The sequence below is a fragment of the Danio rerio genome, chromosome 25, assembly GCF_052040795.2.
Source record: "Danio rerio strain M-AB ecotype USA chromosome 25, GRCz13ab, whole genome shotgun sequence".
Taxonomy (NCBI): Eukaryota; Metazoa; Chordata; class Actinopteri; order Cypriniformes; family Danionidae; genus Danio; species Danio rerio.
Window position 1 is genome coordinate 7,013,447 of NC_141045.1, and position 19,054 is coordinate 7,032,500.

The window sequence follows — 19,054 nt, forward strand, 5'->3', positions numbered from 1 at the left end:
GTCCTGTAACTCCTGTCCAATCAAATCGCACACAGAAGGTAAATCGCATTATAATACTCTACCTCAAGACATGGGAGCTTTATAATTGCAGCAAACTGTTTGGAAGCATTAAAAGTGTCCAAGAGGATGTACAAAATCTACACGCATTGACCCAGAGAGTGTTTTGATGCATGTCACTGATGAGAAGATGACAGGTGTTTACTGTAAGATGAATGGAAATGGCCCTTATCACTGAGCAGGCACAAGATGTCAACATGACGTCACATGGGGACGCTGCATTTTGTTTGGGAATGAAAATCGAGTTGACGTCAGAACTAGACGTTAGGCCGACGTCAATATCCAACGTCCAACCAAATATCAACGTCTAACGCCCGATTCACATACGGTGCTTCAGCGTAAACTCTTGACAGAGGGCGTGTCTGAAGTTGGACGCTATCGTCATAGCAGCGTCAGCCAATGAAATGATGTCTTTAATCGGCTACTGTCTGAGCTGGTGTATTTGCATAAAGCGACCTGATTGGCTGACGATTTCGTTGCCACTTGAAAAGTTAAGAAATTCCCAACTTTTTCAGCAAGCAGCGCCACTGATGGATCCACAATGCAGTTTGACAACGCCTGACGTCACCCATTCAAAGTGAATGGGAAGTGTTGACTCTGACACCCTGTGTGAATGGGGCGTAATGATGTTACAGCTTGGCGTTGTGTGGATGTTACTACTATGACGTCTATCAGACGTTGGATTTTGATTGCCATAACTGATGAATAAATGTCAGTATTGATGTCAATAAGAAGTTAGTTTAAGATGTTGACTCGACGTTGGATTTTGGTCACTTTCTAACACAACCTAAAATCAACCAAACATCGACATCATTACTGGACATAAAAATAAAGTTGTCCTTAGACGCTGGGTAGACACTGAATTTTTGTCACCTGACATCACAACCTAAATCTAACCTAATAATAATGTCTTATGACGTTGTGTGCCTGCTGGACAATAACTAGATGCCCTACAGAATGTTACGTTTACACACACCCACAAATTACATGTAAACAAGTCAGCTTTTAACAGTGTAATACTCACTACTCATGAGGACTGTCTAAATGTCTGCTTTTTACTTCCGATTCTAGATAGTAGGCTAGTATTCTCTTCAGTATTCTACATAGTATTCTATACTCCCGGTTCTAGCTAGTAGGCTAGTACTCTATTCAGTATTATACATAGTGTTCTATACTATCGATTCTCATTAGTAGGCTAGTGTTCTTTTCTAAACTGGTCAAACCTTCTTCTTTCTGATGTCAGTGTCTGACTCAGACTCCTCCTCTGACTCTTCGTCTGACTCCTCCTCCGACTCGCTGCTCTCTGATTCGCTGTCTGATTCTGACACACTTTTCTGATTCTTCACCATCTTCCTGCTTCGTTTCCTGTCCTCGGCACCACTGCTCTGCTCACTGTACAGATAATGAAGAAGAACATCATGATGAATGAAGAAAGGATCTGATGGAAACACAGTCTATGTAAAAACAACAATAAAGTAAACATTGGCTGGTGTAAGTTTGTGGATGTTGTACCTTTCTGCACTCTCCTCCACCGCCTTCCTAGCTTTGGTCTTTTCCAATCTTTTCTTCTTTTTCTTCTGATCCTCTTCGTCTTCCTCTTCCTCCTCAGATTCGCTCTCTTCTCCGCTGTCTTCGCTCTCTGAACCGGATCTGGCGGATCTGCTTTCTTCACTGCCGCTGGCGCTTTCTGACCCGCTGCCTGAATCTGATTCTGCAGTGAGTGAACAAGCAAAAAATAAATGAATAAATAAATAAATAGATCACACTGCTTAGGGGTAGGGTTGTCAATCAATCAATCAATCAATCAATCAATCAATCAATCAATCAATCAATCAATCAATCAATCAATCAATCAATCAATCAATCAATCAATCAATCAATCAATCAATCACACTGCACAGGGTTAGGGTTAGCAATCAATCAATAAATTATTAAATAAATAAATAAATAAATAAATAAATAAATAATATCACGATGTTTAGGGTTAAAAATAAATAAATAATATATTCATTCATTTTCTTGTCAACTTAGTCCCTTTATTAATCCAGGGTCGCCACAGCGGAATGAACCGCCAACTTATCCAGCACATTTTTACGCAGTGGATGCCCTTCCAGCCACAACCCATGTCTGGGAAACATCCACACACACATTAATTCGCACACACATACACTCATACAGTTTACAATTTACCTGTACCACATGTCTTTGGACTTTGAGGGAAACCAGAGCACCCAGGGGAAACCCACGCGAACGCAGGGAGAACATGCAAACTCCACACAGAAATGCCAACTGAGCCGAGGCTCGAACCAGCGACCCACTTGCTGTGAGGCACCAGCACTACCACTGCGTCGCCATAAATAAATAAATAAATGAATAAATAAATAAAACAATAAATAAAAAAAAAAATAACACTGCTTAGGGTTATAAATAAATAAATAAATAACACTACTTAGGGGTAGGGTTAGCCAAAAAAAATAAAAATAATAATAATAACTAAATAAATAACATGCTGGTTAGGGTTAGCAATAAATAAATAAATCACACTGTTTAGAATTAGCAATAAATAAATAAATAAATAAATCACACTGCTTAGGGATAGCAATAAATAAATAAATAAATAAATAAATAAATAAATAAATAAATAAATAACACTGCTTAGGGCAAGGGTTAGCCAAAAAGGTCACACTTTACAATAAGGTTCATTAGTTAATGTTAATTAATGCATTTACTAACATGAACAAACAATGAACAATACATGTACTACAGTATTTGTTCTTTTTAGTTAACGTTAGTTAATGAAAATACAGTAGTTAATTGTTCATGTTAACTCATGGTGCATTAACTAATGTTAACAAGCATGGACTTGGATGTTAATAATGCATTAGTAAATGTTCAATTATGATTAATAAATGCTGTACATGTGTTGTTCATGATTAGTTCATGTTAGTAAATGCATTAACTAAGGAACCTTATTGTAAAGTGTTACCGCCAAAAATAAATAAATAAAAACCCGTAAATAAATAACACACTGCTTAGGGTTAGCAATAAATGAATAAATAAATAAATAAATAAATAAATAAATAAATAAATAAATAAATAAATCACAATGTTTAGGGTTAGCAACAAATAAATAAATAAATAAATAAATAAACAAATAAATAAATCACACTGCTTAGGGTTAGCAATAAATAAATAGACAAATAAACAAATCACACTTTATAGGGTTAGCAATAAAAAATAAATAATCAAATAAACAAACAAATAAATAAATAAATAACCCTGCTTAGGGTTAGGAATTTTTTTTTTATTAATTACACTGCTTAGTGGTGGGGTTGGCCCAAAAAAAAAAAAAAAATAAGTATATAAATCACACCGTTTAGGGTTAGAAAAAAATTGTCATAAAATCAAAATATTTCTGGGAAAGTAAGTACTTGGATGCAGCTGGAAGGGCATCCACTGTGTAAAGCACATGCTGAATAAGTTGCCGGTTCATTCCGCTATGGTGACCCCTGATTCATAAAGGGATAAAGCCGAAGGAAAATGAATGAATGAATTATTATGATTAGTGACTGAAACTTATTTAAGTTATATCTCATCTAATATTATACAGTTGAAGTCAAAATAATTAGCAATTCTATGATTTTTTAATTATTTTGAAACATAATTTTAATAACAGGCATATAACAATAACACTTGGAGATCAAACACGCCCGGGCACGATTCATATAGCCTAGTGTAAGTACACTCTAAAACTGCACATTTATAATGCCTCTTAGTCGCTGACATTATCTTCAGCAGGTATGGTTTGAAAACTCTAATGACGGATGGCTGCTTCTCACTCAGGTCTGTCTATGCTAATGAGCAAGAGATCATTACTAATGGGTGGAGCTTTCCCCCTCTGATGACACGTACAATGGGAGAATGCCAATCAAAGTGTTTCTGCAGCTGTTTTTATTAGGTGTGATTATAAAAAGTAAATTAATCTTTACCATTAGAGGTGGCTATATTCACACACTGTGGGCACACAACTGTGCTTTAACCCCTTATAAAAGTGATTTTTGCATGATAGGTCACTAAATAGAATTATTAAATGATTACCACTATCTGCTGATTCCGTCGGGCCAGATTCTCCTTCAGAGTCTGAGTAAAATGGCTTCTCCACTTTCTTCTCCTTACGATCCTTCCGGCTTGTGCATTTGCTCCACTCTGGAATCTACAAAAAGTGGCAAAACACCATCAACATGAGCTCAAATACGCATGGACAACCTAATCAGAGAGAAAGAGGTTCATATAACGGCCATGAATGCCTCTTTACAAGAAGCAAGCGTCTTCGTTTATACACTAATATAATTACTGTTGTTGAGACTCGCTCAGCGTTTGGTTACTACAGCAGGGAAGGTTTGTGCATTCATGGCCACTTTCATTTTCCTTGTGAATGCTGAGACGTTTAAATTAAAGAAATCACATCCTTAAAAAAAGACCCCCAAAAAGACCTCCAGGACTGAATTACGCAAGATCAACTTTCCTTTGAAGTAAAAAAATGCATGTTTGGAGAATGAATTAGCGATTAGCAATTAGCATCAGCGCTGTAGACTATTTCTGAGGTGCCTTTTTATTTCAGGATTCTTGTCTTTAATCAAAGAGCAAGGGCTGAGGAAAGGGAAAGGCTGACTAGCACAGTACAGATGCTACGCTAGGCTGGTGGCAAAAGCTCTTTGGGTCTGACGCTAAGGGTGACTGACAGACTCACGCTGGTTAAAGTGGTGACTCTTTCGAGCAGCCTAATAACCTGGCAAACAGGAAAGAATAAAAAGAAACGCAAGAATGATGCTGTGAGATGGCCAGAAGAAGAGGAAAGAAAAGAAACAGAACAGAACAGAACAGAAAAAAGATTTTAAAAAGTACACACAAGGATTCAGGTTGCACTTGTCAACAAATTAGCATGTGTATTACGTCCACGATTGGCTAACAGCTTCAGGTGAAGCAATGGAAAGTTTAAGACCGGTTCGCACCAAGGACGATATCTTTAACTCAAATTTAAGAAAATATTTTCAGCCAATCAGAATTCATCCTACCTTAAAGAGCTTGAGCATTTAAAGCTGCGAACAACAGAACTGCAATGGACACTTCTAATAACAGGCAGAATGTCATTGCTAGCATGAATCCTAACTTATCAACTATAGACAGAATAATGATAAAGTTGCATTTTTTCCCTGTTAGTAACTAAAAAAGCATACTATATACTGTATAATAAGTATATATATTCTAAAGACATATGCAGAAATATTTGGCGGTTCATTCCGCTGTAGCAACCCCTCAAAAATAAGGGACTAAGCTGAAGGAAAATAAATGGATGAATACTATATATATATATATATATATATATATATATATATATATATATATATATATATATAAGGGGGCGTCGCATCAAACCCCGCCCCTTTTATTGTCATAAATTGACTAAACTAGTATACTACACTAGTAAACTAGTAAACTAGTATACGACAATAAAAGGGGTGGGGTTTGATGCCACGCCCCCTTTTAAAATCGTCAATTGACTGAACTTGTAGAAATTAAGCCAAGTTTCATTGGATGATAAGCAAACCGTAGTAAAATGTAGTAATAAAATCATACAAATTCATACGAATTAGCCACTAAATCAAAAAGTTACGAATTGCCATAAGATAGCTTGGACACTTATAATAACAGGCAGAATGTCATTGCTAGCGTGGATGCTAACATATTTATCAACAGTGACAAAATAATGATAATGTTGTGTTTTTTTCCTGCTAGTTACTAAAAAAGCATACTATTTATTATATAATAACAATATATACTATTGCGTAAAACATACGCTGCGTAAAACATATGCAGAAATAGTTTGCGGTTCATTCCGCTGGGGCGACCCCTGATAAATAAAGGACTAAGCAGAAGGAAAATGAATGGATGAATACTATATACGCTTTATGCTTTGTAAATTGTATATATCAATAAATTTAGTGGTCCTGGTATGAACAGACCTTAATTCTATTAGCACACCACAACTATAACACTATTTAGTATACTAAAAATACTATAACAAAGCTACAACTATAACTATTATAACAAAAACGACACAGATCAATGATACTGCGTAGAAATGTAAAAACAAAATCCCAGTCCACTCCCTATTAAAATGCTCAAGCATTTAAAGCAGTTGACGAAATTAAACTGCTCAGATTTTTGCTCAGAATAAACTGTGTTATCGCTAGCGTGGATGCTATTATAGTTATTATTACAGGTATCGTTCCTGGTGTGAACTTCAGAGGGGATCTCACTAAACATCAATTTACATTCGAGTTGCTTCAGTAATCATTTCAACATGCAAATTACGTAATTCGTGTTTCAGCGAAAGTAAGTCCACAAATTCAATACAATTCACAACAATTTTTGGGTACTATGAATGTGGCAGATTTGCCGTATTTTACTAAGACGCTCGCAGATAGTCTAAATTATATTGCTTTATTCATTCAACTAAGGCTCACAAATATATCAACAATGCTGTTTAGCGCCTCCAGTCATAGATAAATTCTTACAGGCAATGTATACGCAGGTGTATACGAAAAAAAAGTACGCAAAAGTGTCCGTTTAGTGAGTTCACCCCTTCGTTTAGAGTTCTCTAATCATGTACTCAATATGTCAATAACAAATCAGCATTACGAGTGATGCTTTGCTGAGCATTTGGTGTCACAGTAATGGAAGTGCAACATTAATATGACGGTTTCTGATGGCTTGCATGGCAGGAAATGAGGTCAGCAGATTTCAGAGTGACACACGCAAAACACACGCACACTTTTAGTAAAGTAAGGTGGAAAGAGAGAGAAGCCACTGCACTCTTGTGTGCACCTCTCTCCAGTCTCCCAAAAGACCGATTCGGCCCTCACTGGTGTCTACCACCTCCTCTTGCTGGATAATATGGTGGATGGGAAACATAAACAGACAGAGATGCGGATGAATGCCGGAGGGGGATAAAACGCATAGAAATCTGCTGGGAATGATGAGTGCGTGATGAAAGAACAAACAGGATTATGCAGACAAAAACCTGAGCTGGATTTTCAAGACCCTGACCGATCAGTGTGCGGTGCAGACCTCATGCATATGCAAGGTTTGATCATGGAATATTAATCAGGAAGGAGTGGCTTGTGTGAATGTATGCAGGTGTGTTTATATAGTCGGCTCTCAGTGATTGAAAGGAAAATTCTAGAACCACAGTTCTAGGTTCTGAAAGACTTGATAGAATTCCAGAATTTGGTTTGGAATGTTAAGCCTCTAAAGATCAATTTTGACATCATAAAGCGCAACAGTCGGGTTTCAGAAGTAAGAACTCCATTAAATTTCTTCCTACACTGCAAAAAAAAGGTGCTTTTCTTTCTTTTCTGAAAATTTTCTAGTCCAAATATTTAAAAATTATATTTTAAATCAAGAAGCATTTTCTAGACAAGCATAAAATATTAAATTAAGTGAGTTTTTCATCAGAATAAACAGCAAAAGTATGTCTAAAGGCTGATTTATACTTCTGCGCTGACGTGCACCTCTCAAAAAATTTAACTACACGTCGCAACGACGCGTAGCGCAAGCTCTGTGATTGGTTGGCTTGGTAGCGCTGACGAGTTTGGGCGGGACCGAGAGCCGCGTGAATGGTGCGAGCCTGATGGAGCGATTGTTTACAAGTGTGGAGTCCCCTGAAGGAGCTCCGGATGGAAAGTTTTGTTTTGTGTTTACCTCTTAACACAAGTTGTTACACGTCCGCCGGTTCCTGCCTCAAAATGAGCGAGTTTGAGCCACTTGTACATCCCGGAAGTGTTCAGGAAAAGCAAAACAGCAGCGAAGAAACTTGACACAGAGTAACATTTACACCTCACTGCCAACTAGCGTTTCGGAAGTGTTAATGCAGACCAACAGAAACAGCGCGCAGGAGTATAAATGTACAGCTACGGGCGTTGCAAGCGCCGTGGGTTACGCCGGTCACTTGACGTAGAAGTATAAACCAGGCTTAAGTCGCAGTAAGCAAAGTGCGCCATATAAGATTCTTAGCTCCACCCACTCTAATGAAGCATAACGTAACTGAATCTTACTACAATCTTAAAGTACTTTAAAACTTTAAATTAGCATATTTCTATAGACACAATCAACAACCTTATTTTAATAATTTTAATTTTCTTCATATTTTTAAAAGCGACATATAAAATTGGGCCAAATTTTAAATGCGCCAAACTTACGGTAAGAAAAGGTATTAATATACAGGTGCATTGTAAATTTTGACTTTAATATTGGAATCCACGCAGAAAAACTTCATTACCCATAATGCTTAAATAAAATTTCACCAATGAGATAGTCGCAGCTAACAATGCGCGCTTAATAAGATGCTTTGCTCCGCCCACTCTAATGAAGCATGAAGTAATTGATTCTTACTACAATCCTAAAGTACTTTAACACTTTAAATTAGCATATTTTTATAGACACAATCAACAACCTTAAATTAATCATTCTATTCTCATCTGTAATTTTAAATGCGCCATCTAAAATAATTGCGGTAAGTTATAACTTACGGTAAGAGAAGGTATTTATATGCAGTTGCATTGTAAATTTTGACTTTAATAGTGGAATTGACGCAGAAAAACTACATTACCCATGATGCTTAGAGAAAATTTTACCAAACAGAAAGTCGCAGTAAGCAAGGTGCGCCAAATAAGATTCTTAGCTCCGCCCACTCTAAAAGAATGAAGTAATTGAATCTTATTACAACCCAAAAGTACTTTAACATTTTAAATTAGCATATTTCTATAGACACAATCAACAACCTTAAATTAATCTTCTTTTTCTTTTTACATTAATTAAAATGTATAAATGAAATTTACCTGCATCATTCGCAATGCTATATGGGATTTTCCTCATTAAAGCCATTGTGTACACCAGCTTCGAATCATAGTTTGTAATCTTGTGATTCACCTCATTCCTGATTGGTCTAGTTTGAAGCTATTTTTCTTTTATAACCCGACTGTTGCGGTCTATTAATCGATAATAACTAAAATAGCTTTTCCAAATCCACCAATAGGGCTGCAGGATGAATCGTTACCACCCCGTTGGAATGCAGAGTGTGTGATTTATGCATCATGAGGGTGGAGTTATGCTAATGAGCGGGGAGAGTGAGCGATATAAAAGTGATTGAGCGTAGCGTGTTTTTTTGTCAGTGCTTTGGGGCGTTTCTTTGGGAGGTCTTGCATGTCGGAGCTCCCTCTGGTGGTCTGTAGGAGAAGCACTGGCCCTGCCTCTGTCAGAACTGTTCGCCCTGCACACACAGAATCCTTCACCTCCACGTTGCGCACGGACGGGTCAGGCGCTGATTCGGGCCAGTCGGGCAGCTCTTGGTATCCGGAGGCCTTAGCGTTCAGCAGGTGAGACAGTGACCCCAGCTGGAAGTGATCTCTGTCTGCAAAGATACAGTTGAAGTCATTTCTAATAACTTATTTATTTTATCTTTGCCATGATGACAGTAAAAAATATTGAACTAGATATTTTTCAAGACACTTCTATACAGCTTAAACTTTTAAAGGCTTAAAAACATTTAAAGGCTTAATAATTACCCAAACCTGCCTAGTTAACCTAGTTAAGCCTTTATATGTCACTTTAAGCTGAATACGAATATGTTGAAAAATATCTAGCCAAATATTATTCACTGTCATCATGGCAAACATAGAATCAATCAGTTATTAGAAATGAGTTATTAAAACTATTATGATTGGAAATGTGTTGAAAAAAATCTTCCTTGTTTAACAGAAATTGGGGGAAAATACACAGGATGGGCTAATAATTTAGACTTCAACTGTAGCTATTAAAATAATAACAAAAATTTATAATAATAAAAATGTAATACATTTAATGGAAAATAATGGAAATGAAGCAAAAATATTTTTAAAAACCTGGTATATGCAAATATAAAATATTAATCATTTGCAAACAAAAACTAATTATAAATAAAATATGAAACTTTTGTTAAAAGTACATTTATTTTTCTTTTATTTTTTGTTGCTATTTTTAAGCATCAAATAACTTAATTTATCTTTTTTTTTAAACTACAATAATAATAATTTATAACATTTCCTAAATTTGATTATAATGCAATAATGTGCACTTTTAGTAAAGCTGCTTATAAACAATAATTATTTTGAAAGAAGTGCTATACAAATAAACTTAAATTGAATTGAATTGAATAATGGAAATGAAATATAATGGAAAATTAAGCTAAATATTATATGAAAAATATTTTGCAAAACCTGGTATATGCAAATATAAAATGTGAAAAATGACAATAAATGATAAAATATGAAAACTTTGTTAAAAGGAAAAAAATATATATTTTCTTTTCTCCATTTGCGGATTTTTTTTCTATTTTTAAGCATAGAGAAACTTAATTGAGCTTTTTTAAAAGGCAATTTTAGACTTAATTAATCTTGTTAATTGTTTAGACAGTTTAATGAAAAACAACCAAAAAAAAAGAAAAAGAAAAGAAATATTAAGTGTAATAAAAAAAAATTTTGACTGAAAAAGAATGATGTCTTGATTGTTTTTGTATGTACAGTCAAGCCTTAAATAATAAAAAAAATGTTTATTTTATTTCATTTATTTAATATTCATTCATTCATTCATTCATTTTCTTGTCGCCTTAGTCTTTATTAATTCGGGGTCGCCACAGCGGAATGAACCGCCAACTTATCCAGCAAGTTTTTCGCATCGGATGGCCTTCCAGTCGCAACCCATCTCTGGGAAATTATTTAATAATAATAAAAATAATAATAATTATATTTTTTTGCTTGACTGTATATATATTTTCTCAAATCTCTAAAACCTGAAATTAAGCTAAAAACTGTCTGCAAATCAAATGTTCTCATGGACCCTTATCGTATTTCTGTTTTTTTTCAGTAGTGGAAGTTGTAGCTAAACTTAGAGCGCAGTGAATAGAGTCCAACATTTTTTTTACAACCCTATTTGCTGAAATAATAAAAGAAAAACTCCATGATGGTGTTATCAAGACTTTCCGAAAGAGGAAAAAAAATGTGACTGATAACCGCAGCCAGAGGAGAGAATAAAGTCAAATTTACTCTCAACCTCATAGACGTTGCATCAAAAACGCCTCACATAAGAGGTGATTCATTTTTGTAATTTGGCGCAAAGATGATAAAATACATTCATAAATACATGAAAATGTTCACATGATTTTTAAAAAATCTAAATATTAAAAACTTTCAAGGATATAAGATTATGATGACCGTTAAACGGGTCATCACAGGCCTGTGAAAAGGGTCCATTATGAACTTGCATATTTCCAATCAGATCGATTGTTTGCCTTTAACCTCAATATGTGTGTTAAGATTAAGAGTGACTTTAGGAGAAACATCTGAACTGATCTCAATACTGATCTCAATACTGAATGCTGACTTTATAATGCTACAAATGAATGTAAACTATAAAGGATCTGACTGTACCTTTAAATGGAGACTCCAGGACGGGAGCAGGCTTCAGTGCAAGGAAAAGCTTCTTGGCGTATTTGCTGAGAGCGCCGCTCTTATCGGTGGGCACAATGAGTTGGCGGATGAAGCGGGCACGATCTCTGATGTCGTAGTTTTGGTCATATTTTGCCAGGTTCAGTACATACTGAGTCAACAGCTTAGTCTGAAAATTCAAAGTAGACCTCAATCTTACTTTACTACACTCTTACAATTTTACTTTATTTAACACTGAAAAATACATTTGTCTAAATATGAAAAATATTTAATATATAATATAATATAATATAATATAATATAATATAATATAATATAATATAATATAATATAATATAACAGAATTTATAATATAATATAATATAATATAATATAATATAATATAATATAATATAATATAATATAATATAATATAATATAATATAATATAATATAATATAATATAATATAACAGAATGTATAATATAATATAATATAATGTAATATAATATAATATAATATAATATAATATAATATAATATAATATAATATAATATAATATAATATAATATAATATAACAGAATTTATAATATAATATAATATAATATAATATAATATAATATAATATAATATAATATAATATAATATAATATAATATAATATAACAGAATGTATAATATAATATAATATAATGTAATATAATATAATATAATATAATATAATATAATATAATATAATATAATATAATATAATATAATATAATATAATATAACAGAATTTATAATATAATATAATATAATATAATATAATATAATATAATATAATATAATATAATATAATATAATATAACATAATATAATATAATATAATATAATATAATATAATATAATATAATATAATATAATATAATATAATATAATATAATATAATATAATATAATATAACAGAATTTATAATATAAGATAATATAACATAACATAACATAACATAATATAATATAATATAATATAATATAATATAATATAATATAATATAACATAATATAATATAATATAATATAATATAATATAATATAATATAACAGAATTTATAATATAAGATAATATAACATAACATAACATAACATAATATAATATAATATAATATAATATAATATAATATAATATAATATAATATAACATAATATAATATAATATAATATAATATAATATAATATAATATAATATAATATAATATAATATAATATAATATAATAAACCTAAACTAATTCTATGATCTCTTATCTATTAATTATAAATATAATAGTATGTAAACACTAAACATAAAACACTAAATTAACCCCTCTGTGATGCTGACCACAGCCCCATGTCTCGGTCCACTCACCTGTTTTGAGTTAGTAAGGTATAGTTTGGCGGCCAGGTTGATGATCTGCAGCTTGACGATGTCCTCCTCATTAGTGAAGGTTTTGGCCATTTTTCGAAGGACATCAGGGGCAATTTTGGGAACGTGTTCACAGTACTCGCCGATCAGCCACAGGATGCTGGCACGGGCCATCGGGACCTGAGAGAGAGACACACACACGCACGCACACACAGTCAGGTCTGCGAAGGCTGTTTGATATGTGAAAGTTCACAGTTCAGATCAAAACTCTACCTGAATGTTGTCGATGAGTTTGGCCATGTGTTTGATGATGTCACTGTGCTGCTCGGGCTGCATCTGGAGAAGCTTTTTGATCACCACCACTGATTCAGCCACAACTAACTCTGAAAGCACACAACTATCAGCATTAGCACATAAATCACACAGTAAATAATGCTTGACATGGCAAAACGTGTAAAAAGCTAACTGCATGTAAAAAACATGCTAGCAACATCTTCTTAATGTGCTAAATATAATAACAAGGTCTAAACGTGCTATGCTAGCGAACAATACTAAAACATATTAAAAATGTTTTCAAATCTACTAAAATATCTAACAATGCTAAAATTGCATTGAAACATGCTACTAAGAATATTAAAACACGTTAACAATGTAGTAAAATCTAAACAGTGTGGTAATACATGTTTGTACTGTGGGGAAAATGTTCCTGACATGGTAATAAAATCTGATATCAGTGTATGAAACATGCTAACATTGTGTTGAAACATGCTAGCAATGTTCCAAATCAATTTTAAAACATGTCAACAATGTGGTAAATATGCTAACAGTGTGCTAATGCATAGTTGCAACGAGGGACAATGCTACTGATTTGGTAACAGAAATTTAAGACCTCATAACATTTAGTAAACATGCTAACAATGCACTAAAACATGCTAGCTATGTTCCAAAACATACTAACAACAATGCTCAAACAAACAATGTGGTAAAAATTCAAACAGTGTGGCAATATATGCTTGCAGTGTGGGGGAAATGATACTGACATGGTAGCAATGCTTTACCTGATACCAGTGTGCAAAACATGCTAAAAATGTCCTGAAACATGCTAGCAATGTTTCAAATCATACAAACAGCAATATTAAAACATGTTAACAATGTGGGAAATAATGCTAACAGTGTGCTAATGCATACTTGCAACGAGGGACAATGCTACTGATTTGGTAACAGAACTTTAAGTCCTCTTAAAATTTACTAAACATGCTAACAATGCTCTAAAACATGCTAGCAATGTTCCAAATCATACAAACAACAATACTCAAACATAACATTGTAAAAATTCTACACAATGTGGTAATACATGTTTGTTATTGTGTGGGGAAAATGCTACTGACATGGTAGCAAAGCTTTAAGATCTGATACCAGAGTATGAAACATGCTAACAATGTCCTGAAACATGTCAGCAATGTTCCAAATCCCACTAACAGTTTAAACATGCTAACAACATTATAAAAAGCTACTATTGTGCTAATAGGTGCTCGAAACGTGGGGAAAACGCTACTGACATTGTAACAGAGCTTTAAGACTTGATAGCATTTTACTAAACATGCTAACAGCATTGCAAAAATGTTAGCATTGCGCTAATACATGCTTGAAAGGTGGGGAAAATGCTACTGACATTGTAACAGAGTTTTAAGGCCCGATAGCATTTAACTAAACATGTTAACAAAGCGTTAAAACATGCTAGCAATGTTCCAAAACATACTAACAACAATGTTTAAACATGCCAACAACGTTATAAAAAGCTAGCATTGTGCTAATACGTGCTCGAAATGTTGGAAAAACGTTACTGACATTGTAATGAAGATTTAAGACTTGATAGCATTTTACTAAACATGCTAACAACATTGTAAATATGTTAGCATTGTGCTAATACATGCTTGAAAGGTGGGAAAAATGCCACTGACATTGTAACGGAGCTTTATCGCCTGATAGCATTTAACTAAACATGCTAAAAACACTAAAACATGCTGACAATGATCCAAAATATAATAACAATGTTGTAAAACCAACAATAACAACAATATTAAAACAGGCTAGCAATGTGTTAAAAATGCTAACAGTGTGCTAATGCATGCTTGCAACAATGTGGTAAAAATCCTAACAGTGTAGTAATACATACTTGTTGTGTGGGGAAAATGCTACTAACAAGGTAGCGAAGCTTTAAGACCTTATACCAGTGTACGAAACATACTACCAATATGCTGAAACATGTCAACAATGTTCTAAATCACACTAACAACAATATTTTAACATTCTAACAACCTTATAAAAGCTAGCATTTTGCCAATACGTGCTCGAAATGTGGGAAAAACGCTACTGACATTGTAACAGAGCTTTAAGGCCTGATAGCATTTAACTAAACATGTTAACAAAGCGTTAAAACTTGCTAGCAATGTTCCAAAACATACTATCAATGTGGTAAAACATGCAAATGAAATGTTTAAAGGGTTCTAAAACATGCTAACAACATGCAAAAATATGTCACTAACATGCTAACAATGTTGTAAAACATGACAGAATGTGCTAAAACATAGCAGGAATGCTAGCATATGCTGTAGCAGCCACATAACAACACTAGCAAACAACCCAAAACATTATGACCTAAAAATCTTTCATTTCCAGCCTCAAACTGCTGTTCAAACACATTCACACACTTCTCTGGCCAAGCTTCCTCAAACAAATACGGTACAAAGGCTTGTTTTGATTGACTTTTTAATTGGTTGTATGCTAAAACAAGACACTAGTGCTTCTTTAATGCATTATAAGAACCTCTCATGACAACAGATGCAGTGACTTCATGAATATATCTCTCACATAATGGATAGTTTAAGGCACTGTGGGATTTGAAAGCAGTTTTATTAAAACAAAAAACACATTTTCTCACCGTCTCTGTTGGACAGCAGCTGTACGAGGCCGTTCAGACATGTGTCTCTGACTTCACCGATGTTGGTAGCACATCGACCGATAGCCTGAATGCTGGCAGCTACAAAATCCTTATCCATGCTCTTAATATACGTCTACAATACAAACAGAGACACATTTAATTCTCTATTTCCTGTGTTATAATCAATGTATATACTGAGTTATACTGCAATTCGTCATCTATAGTTGGTGGACAAAACAGTTCACATAATTACAAGTTCTTTCATTCATTCACTTTCTTTTTAGCTTACCCCTTTATTAATCAGGGGTCGCCACAGTGGAATGAACCACCAACTTATCCAGCATATGTTTTACACAGCGGATGCCTTTCCAGCTGCAACCCAGTACTGGGAAACATCCATACATTGTCATTCACACACATACACTATGGCCAATTTAGCTTATTCAATTCACCAATAGCACTTGTGTTTGGACTGTTGGGGAAACCGGAGCACCCGGAGAAAACATGGGGAGAACATGCAAACTCCACACAGAAATGCCAACTGACCCAGGCGGGGCTCAAACCAGCGACCGTCTTGCTGTGAGGTGGCAGTGCTAACCACTGAGCCACCGTGTCGCTACTTACAGTATAATCTTACTAATATCACCTCAAGCCCAAACTTTTAATTGACATACAGTATTGTACTACACAGTGTAATCTACCTGAAATTCTCTCAAGATGGTGGAGATGTTCGTCTCGTTAGCCAAATTAGTCAAAACCTCCAGCTGTGTCCGAAACAGAGAATTGAAAACACTTTTACTCAAAACTCTTTAGAGCAGGGGTCTCAAACTCAATTTACCTGGGGGCCGCAGGAGGCAAAGTCTGGGTGAGGCTGGGCCGCATAAGGGATTTCACAAAAAAAAGTCATCAAATGTCATTATTAACAGTCTTAATTATTTCTTCTGAACATGAAGTGTCCTGAACATTAATAGAACATTGAGTGAAGATTATGAACAGTTCTTCTGAACATGGCATCTTTTGCCTACTCCTTGCTGCCAGAGACTTGACAGCGCTTCTTCTCACAAATCTGAACCACATTTGGCTTTAGAGCGGAAGCAGTTGAGACCCTCAGTATGGCTTGGGGGAACTCAATCAAAACTTCCATTCCCTAAACCACTGCAGAGTGGATGCGCGCGTACTGAAGAGCGGTGTTATCGCGCGCGTACTGATCAGCTGTGTTGTCGCGCGCGTACTGATCAGCTGTGTTGTCGCGCGCGTACTGATCAGCTGTGTTGTCGCGCGCGTACTGATCAGCTGTGTTGTCGCGCGCGTACTGATTAGCTGTGTTGTCGCGTGCCTACTGAAGGGCGGGACCGAAGGTGTGGGGGCACTTTTGATCATTTTGGAAGGGCACTTTCTATCCAAGACTAAAAAGGGCATGTGCACTGCACAGGTTGAGCCCTATGTGTGCACGTGCCTGCCCTCACCTAAAAAAAGGCGTATATATGTATAAATAAAACACCCCCACCCCACTCCAGTCACATCAGTCTGTACCAGTCTGTATCTACCTATAATATATATAAGGTGCAGGCTGTAGCTAGGTAGGTGGCAGGCTGCAGATAGGTAGCTAAGTGGCAGGCAGGGGCGGGAACAGCTTACCTTGGTTCTGGCCGGCGCGAGTTCCTGTCATAGTGTCTAACAAAGGGGCGGGGTGCGAGGTGACGTCACCGGCATCCCCGCCCCTTTGTTTACACGGCGGGCGGGGAATGCCAGTGACCGCTGTGTACGGATAGAATCAGCGGAGCGGGGAGCGCTCTCTCTTCCCGCTCCGCATATTCTGTCAGTGTACAGTGGTCGGCGCGGGCCACAAAATATTGCACTGAGGGCCGCAAATGGCCCGCGGGCCGCGAGTTTGAGACCCCTGCTTTAGAGAAATAACTGCATGACATAATATGAAAGCACACAATAAATAAAACATGTTCCAAAGCAAAACGCAGCGTCACCTTGAGAATTTTGATCTGCGTCGGGTCGGTGGAGCGGATATAAAAACTCTTCAGATACGGCTCAAACATTCCCTACAAGACAAAACGCTGCATATTCAAACACCACAACAGCATGTGAACGTATGCATCAACACATTTTGAATGCTGGTTGAACTTTTGTATTAAATTTTGCCTTTGCAGAAAAGCATTTAAAACGATCTCAAGGTCAAATCTTTAAACAAAAACATAAACATAAAGACTTTTGTAGATTAATACTCAATCAGAATGTATTTGAACGATTTTAAAGCCATTTATTTCCAATTTACTGTGTTAAATAGTGTATCGCTCACCCTTCTCTTGATGGTCATGGTGGCCACGTTTTGAAGCACGACATACTGCACTTCACTGCAGACACACAAAACACACAGCAGATGTAGATACACTAAAGGTTTGTAATAACGACCAGAAGTAACAGCAATATTTTCCGTAGTGTGTTTTTCTGCTGGCCATCAAATCATTGATTCACATTCTATCATACACCCGGCGCAGTATAGTGCAAATCGTGTTTGGAGCGGTTTGTTGCTATTTTCAGACCAGCACAGCAATTATTTTCACATTTTGCGTCACGTTGTTTACAATAGCAAATCCACTAGCGCCACTTTGTGGATTCATGTGTGTGCTGGGCTAAAAAGGAGGTGTGTTAAGGCGCATTGTTGGCGCGTTGTTATTTTGAGGAACTAAACAAGACTGCGGCATTGACCAACTAAAAGGAGGTCTAAAGTCCAGTGCAGAGAGCAATAGTTATGCGCTTATGCAGTTTCAAAGGCTTACACATTGCTTAATACACACAGTATGTACAGCAATACACAAATATCTTTACATATACATTTTTTTTATTAAATTGAAATATTACAAAAATTATTATTTTCTACATAAATATACAAAACACTGCCTCCATGCCTTCTTCATCTCAGGGGGCTTTTTTCAGTTTATTTATGACAATCTGCATTTGAATAATGTTATTATGAGTAGTAGTATTATTTATTATATGCATATTTATATTTTTTTTTAATAAAAACAAGTTTAGATTTGTCCACCTGTTGGCTTTTGGAGATGTCTGCATCACCATATGGGGCATAAGAATAGAGCGCGTGTTTGGATATAACTCATTTATTCATTTTTAGTAAATTAG

At 35.2% G+C, this 19,054-nt stretch overlaps 1 protein-coding gene across 26 annotated transcripts in view; it reads right to left on the bottom strand.

Annotated features, from left to right (window-relative positions):
• Nucleotides 1-19,054, bottom strand: part of ap3b2 (adaptor related protein complex 3 subunit beta 2) — a 73,004-nt gene that overhangs the window by 14,965 nt on the left and 38,985 nt on the right. For 13 of the 26 annotated variants that reach the window (XR_015525920.1, XR_015525919.1, XR_015525918.1 and 10 more), the window contains exons 10-20: nt 18,213-18,267; nt 17,884-17,955; nt 16,603-16,665; nt 15,902-16,034; nt 13,234-13,343; nt 12,964-13,140; nt 11,583-11,769; nt 9,411-9,529; nt 4,156-4,270; nt 1,570-1,768; nt 1,281-1,449 (exon numbers count right to left, since the gene is read on the bottom strand). Coding sequence is in view for 14 of the 26 variants with exons in the window: in XM_087311392.1 (XP_087167518.1) it covers nt 1,281-1,449; nt 1,570-1,768; nt 4,156-4,270; nt 9,411-9,529; nt 11,583-11,769; nt 12,964-13,140; nt 13,234-13,343; nt 15,902-16,034; nt 16,603-16,665; nt 17,884-17,955; nt 18,213-18,267 (1,399 nt within the window). In the remaining 12 variants the exon portion in view is untranslated. Of the gene's footprint in view, nt 1-1,280; nt 1,450-1,569; nt 1,769-4,155; nt 4,271-4,807; nt 4,847-6,945; nt 7,006-9,410; nt 9,530-11,582; nt 11,770-12,963; nt 13,141-13,233; nt 13,344-15,901; nt 16,035-16,602; nt 16,666-17,883; nt 17,956-18,212; nt 18,268-19,054 lie in introns of all 26 variants that reach the window. The other 13 variants (XR_015525913.1, XR_015525912.1, XR_015525911.1 and 10 more) reach the window with 2 other exon arrangements.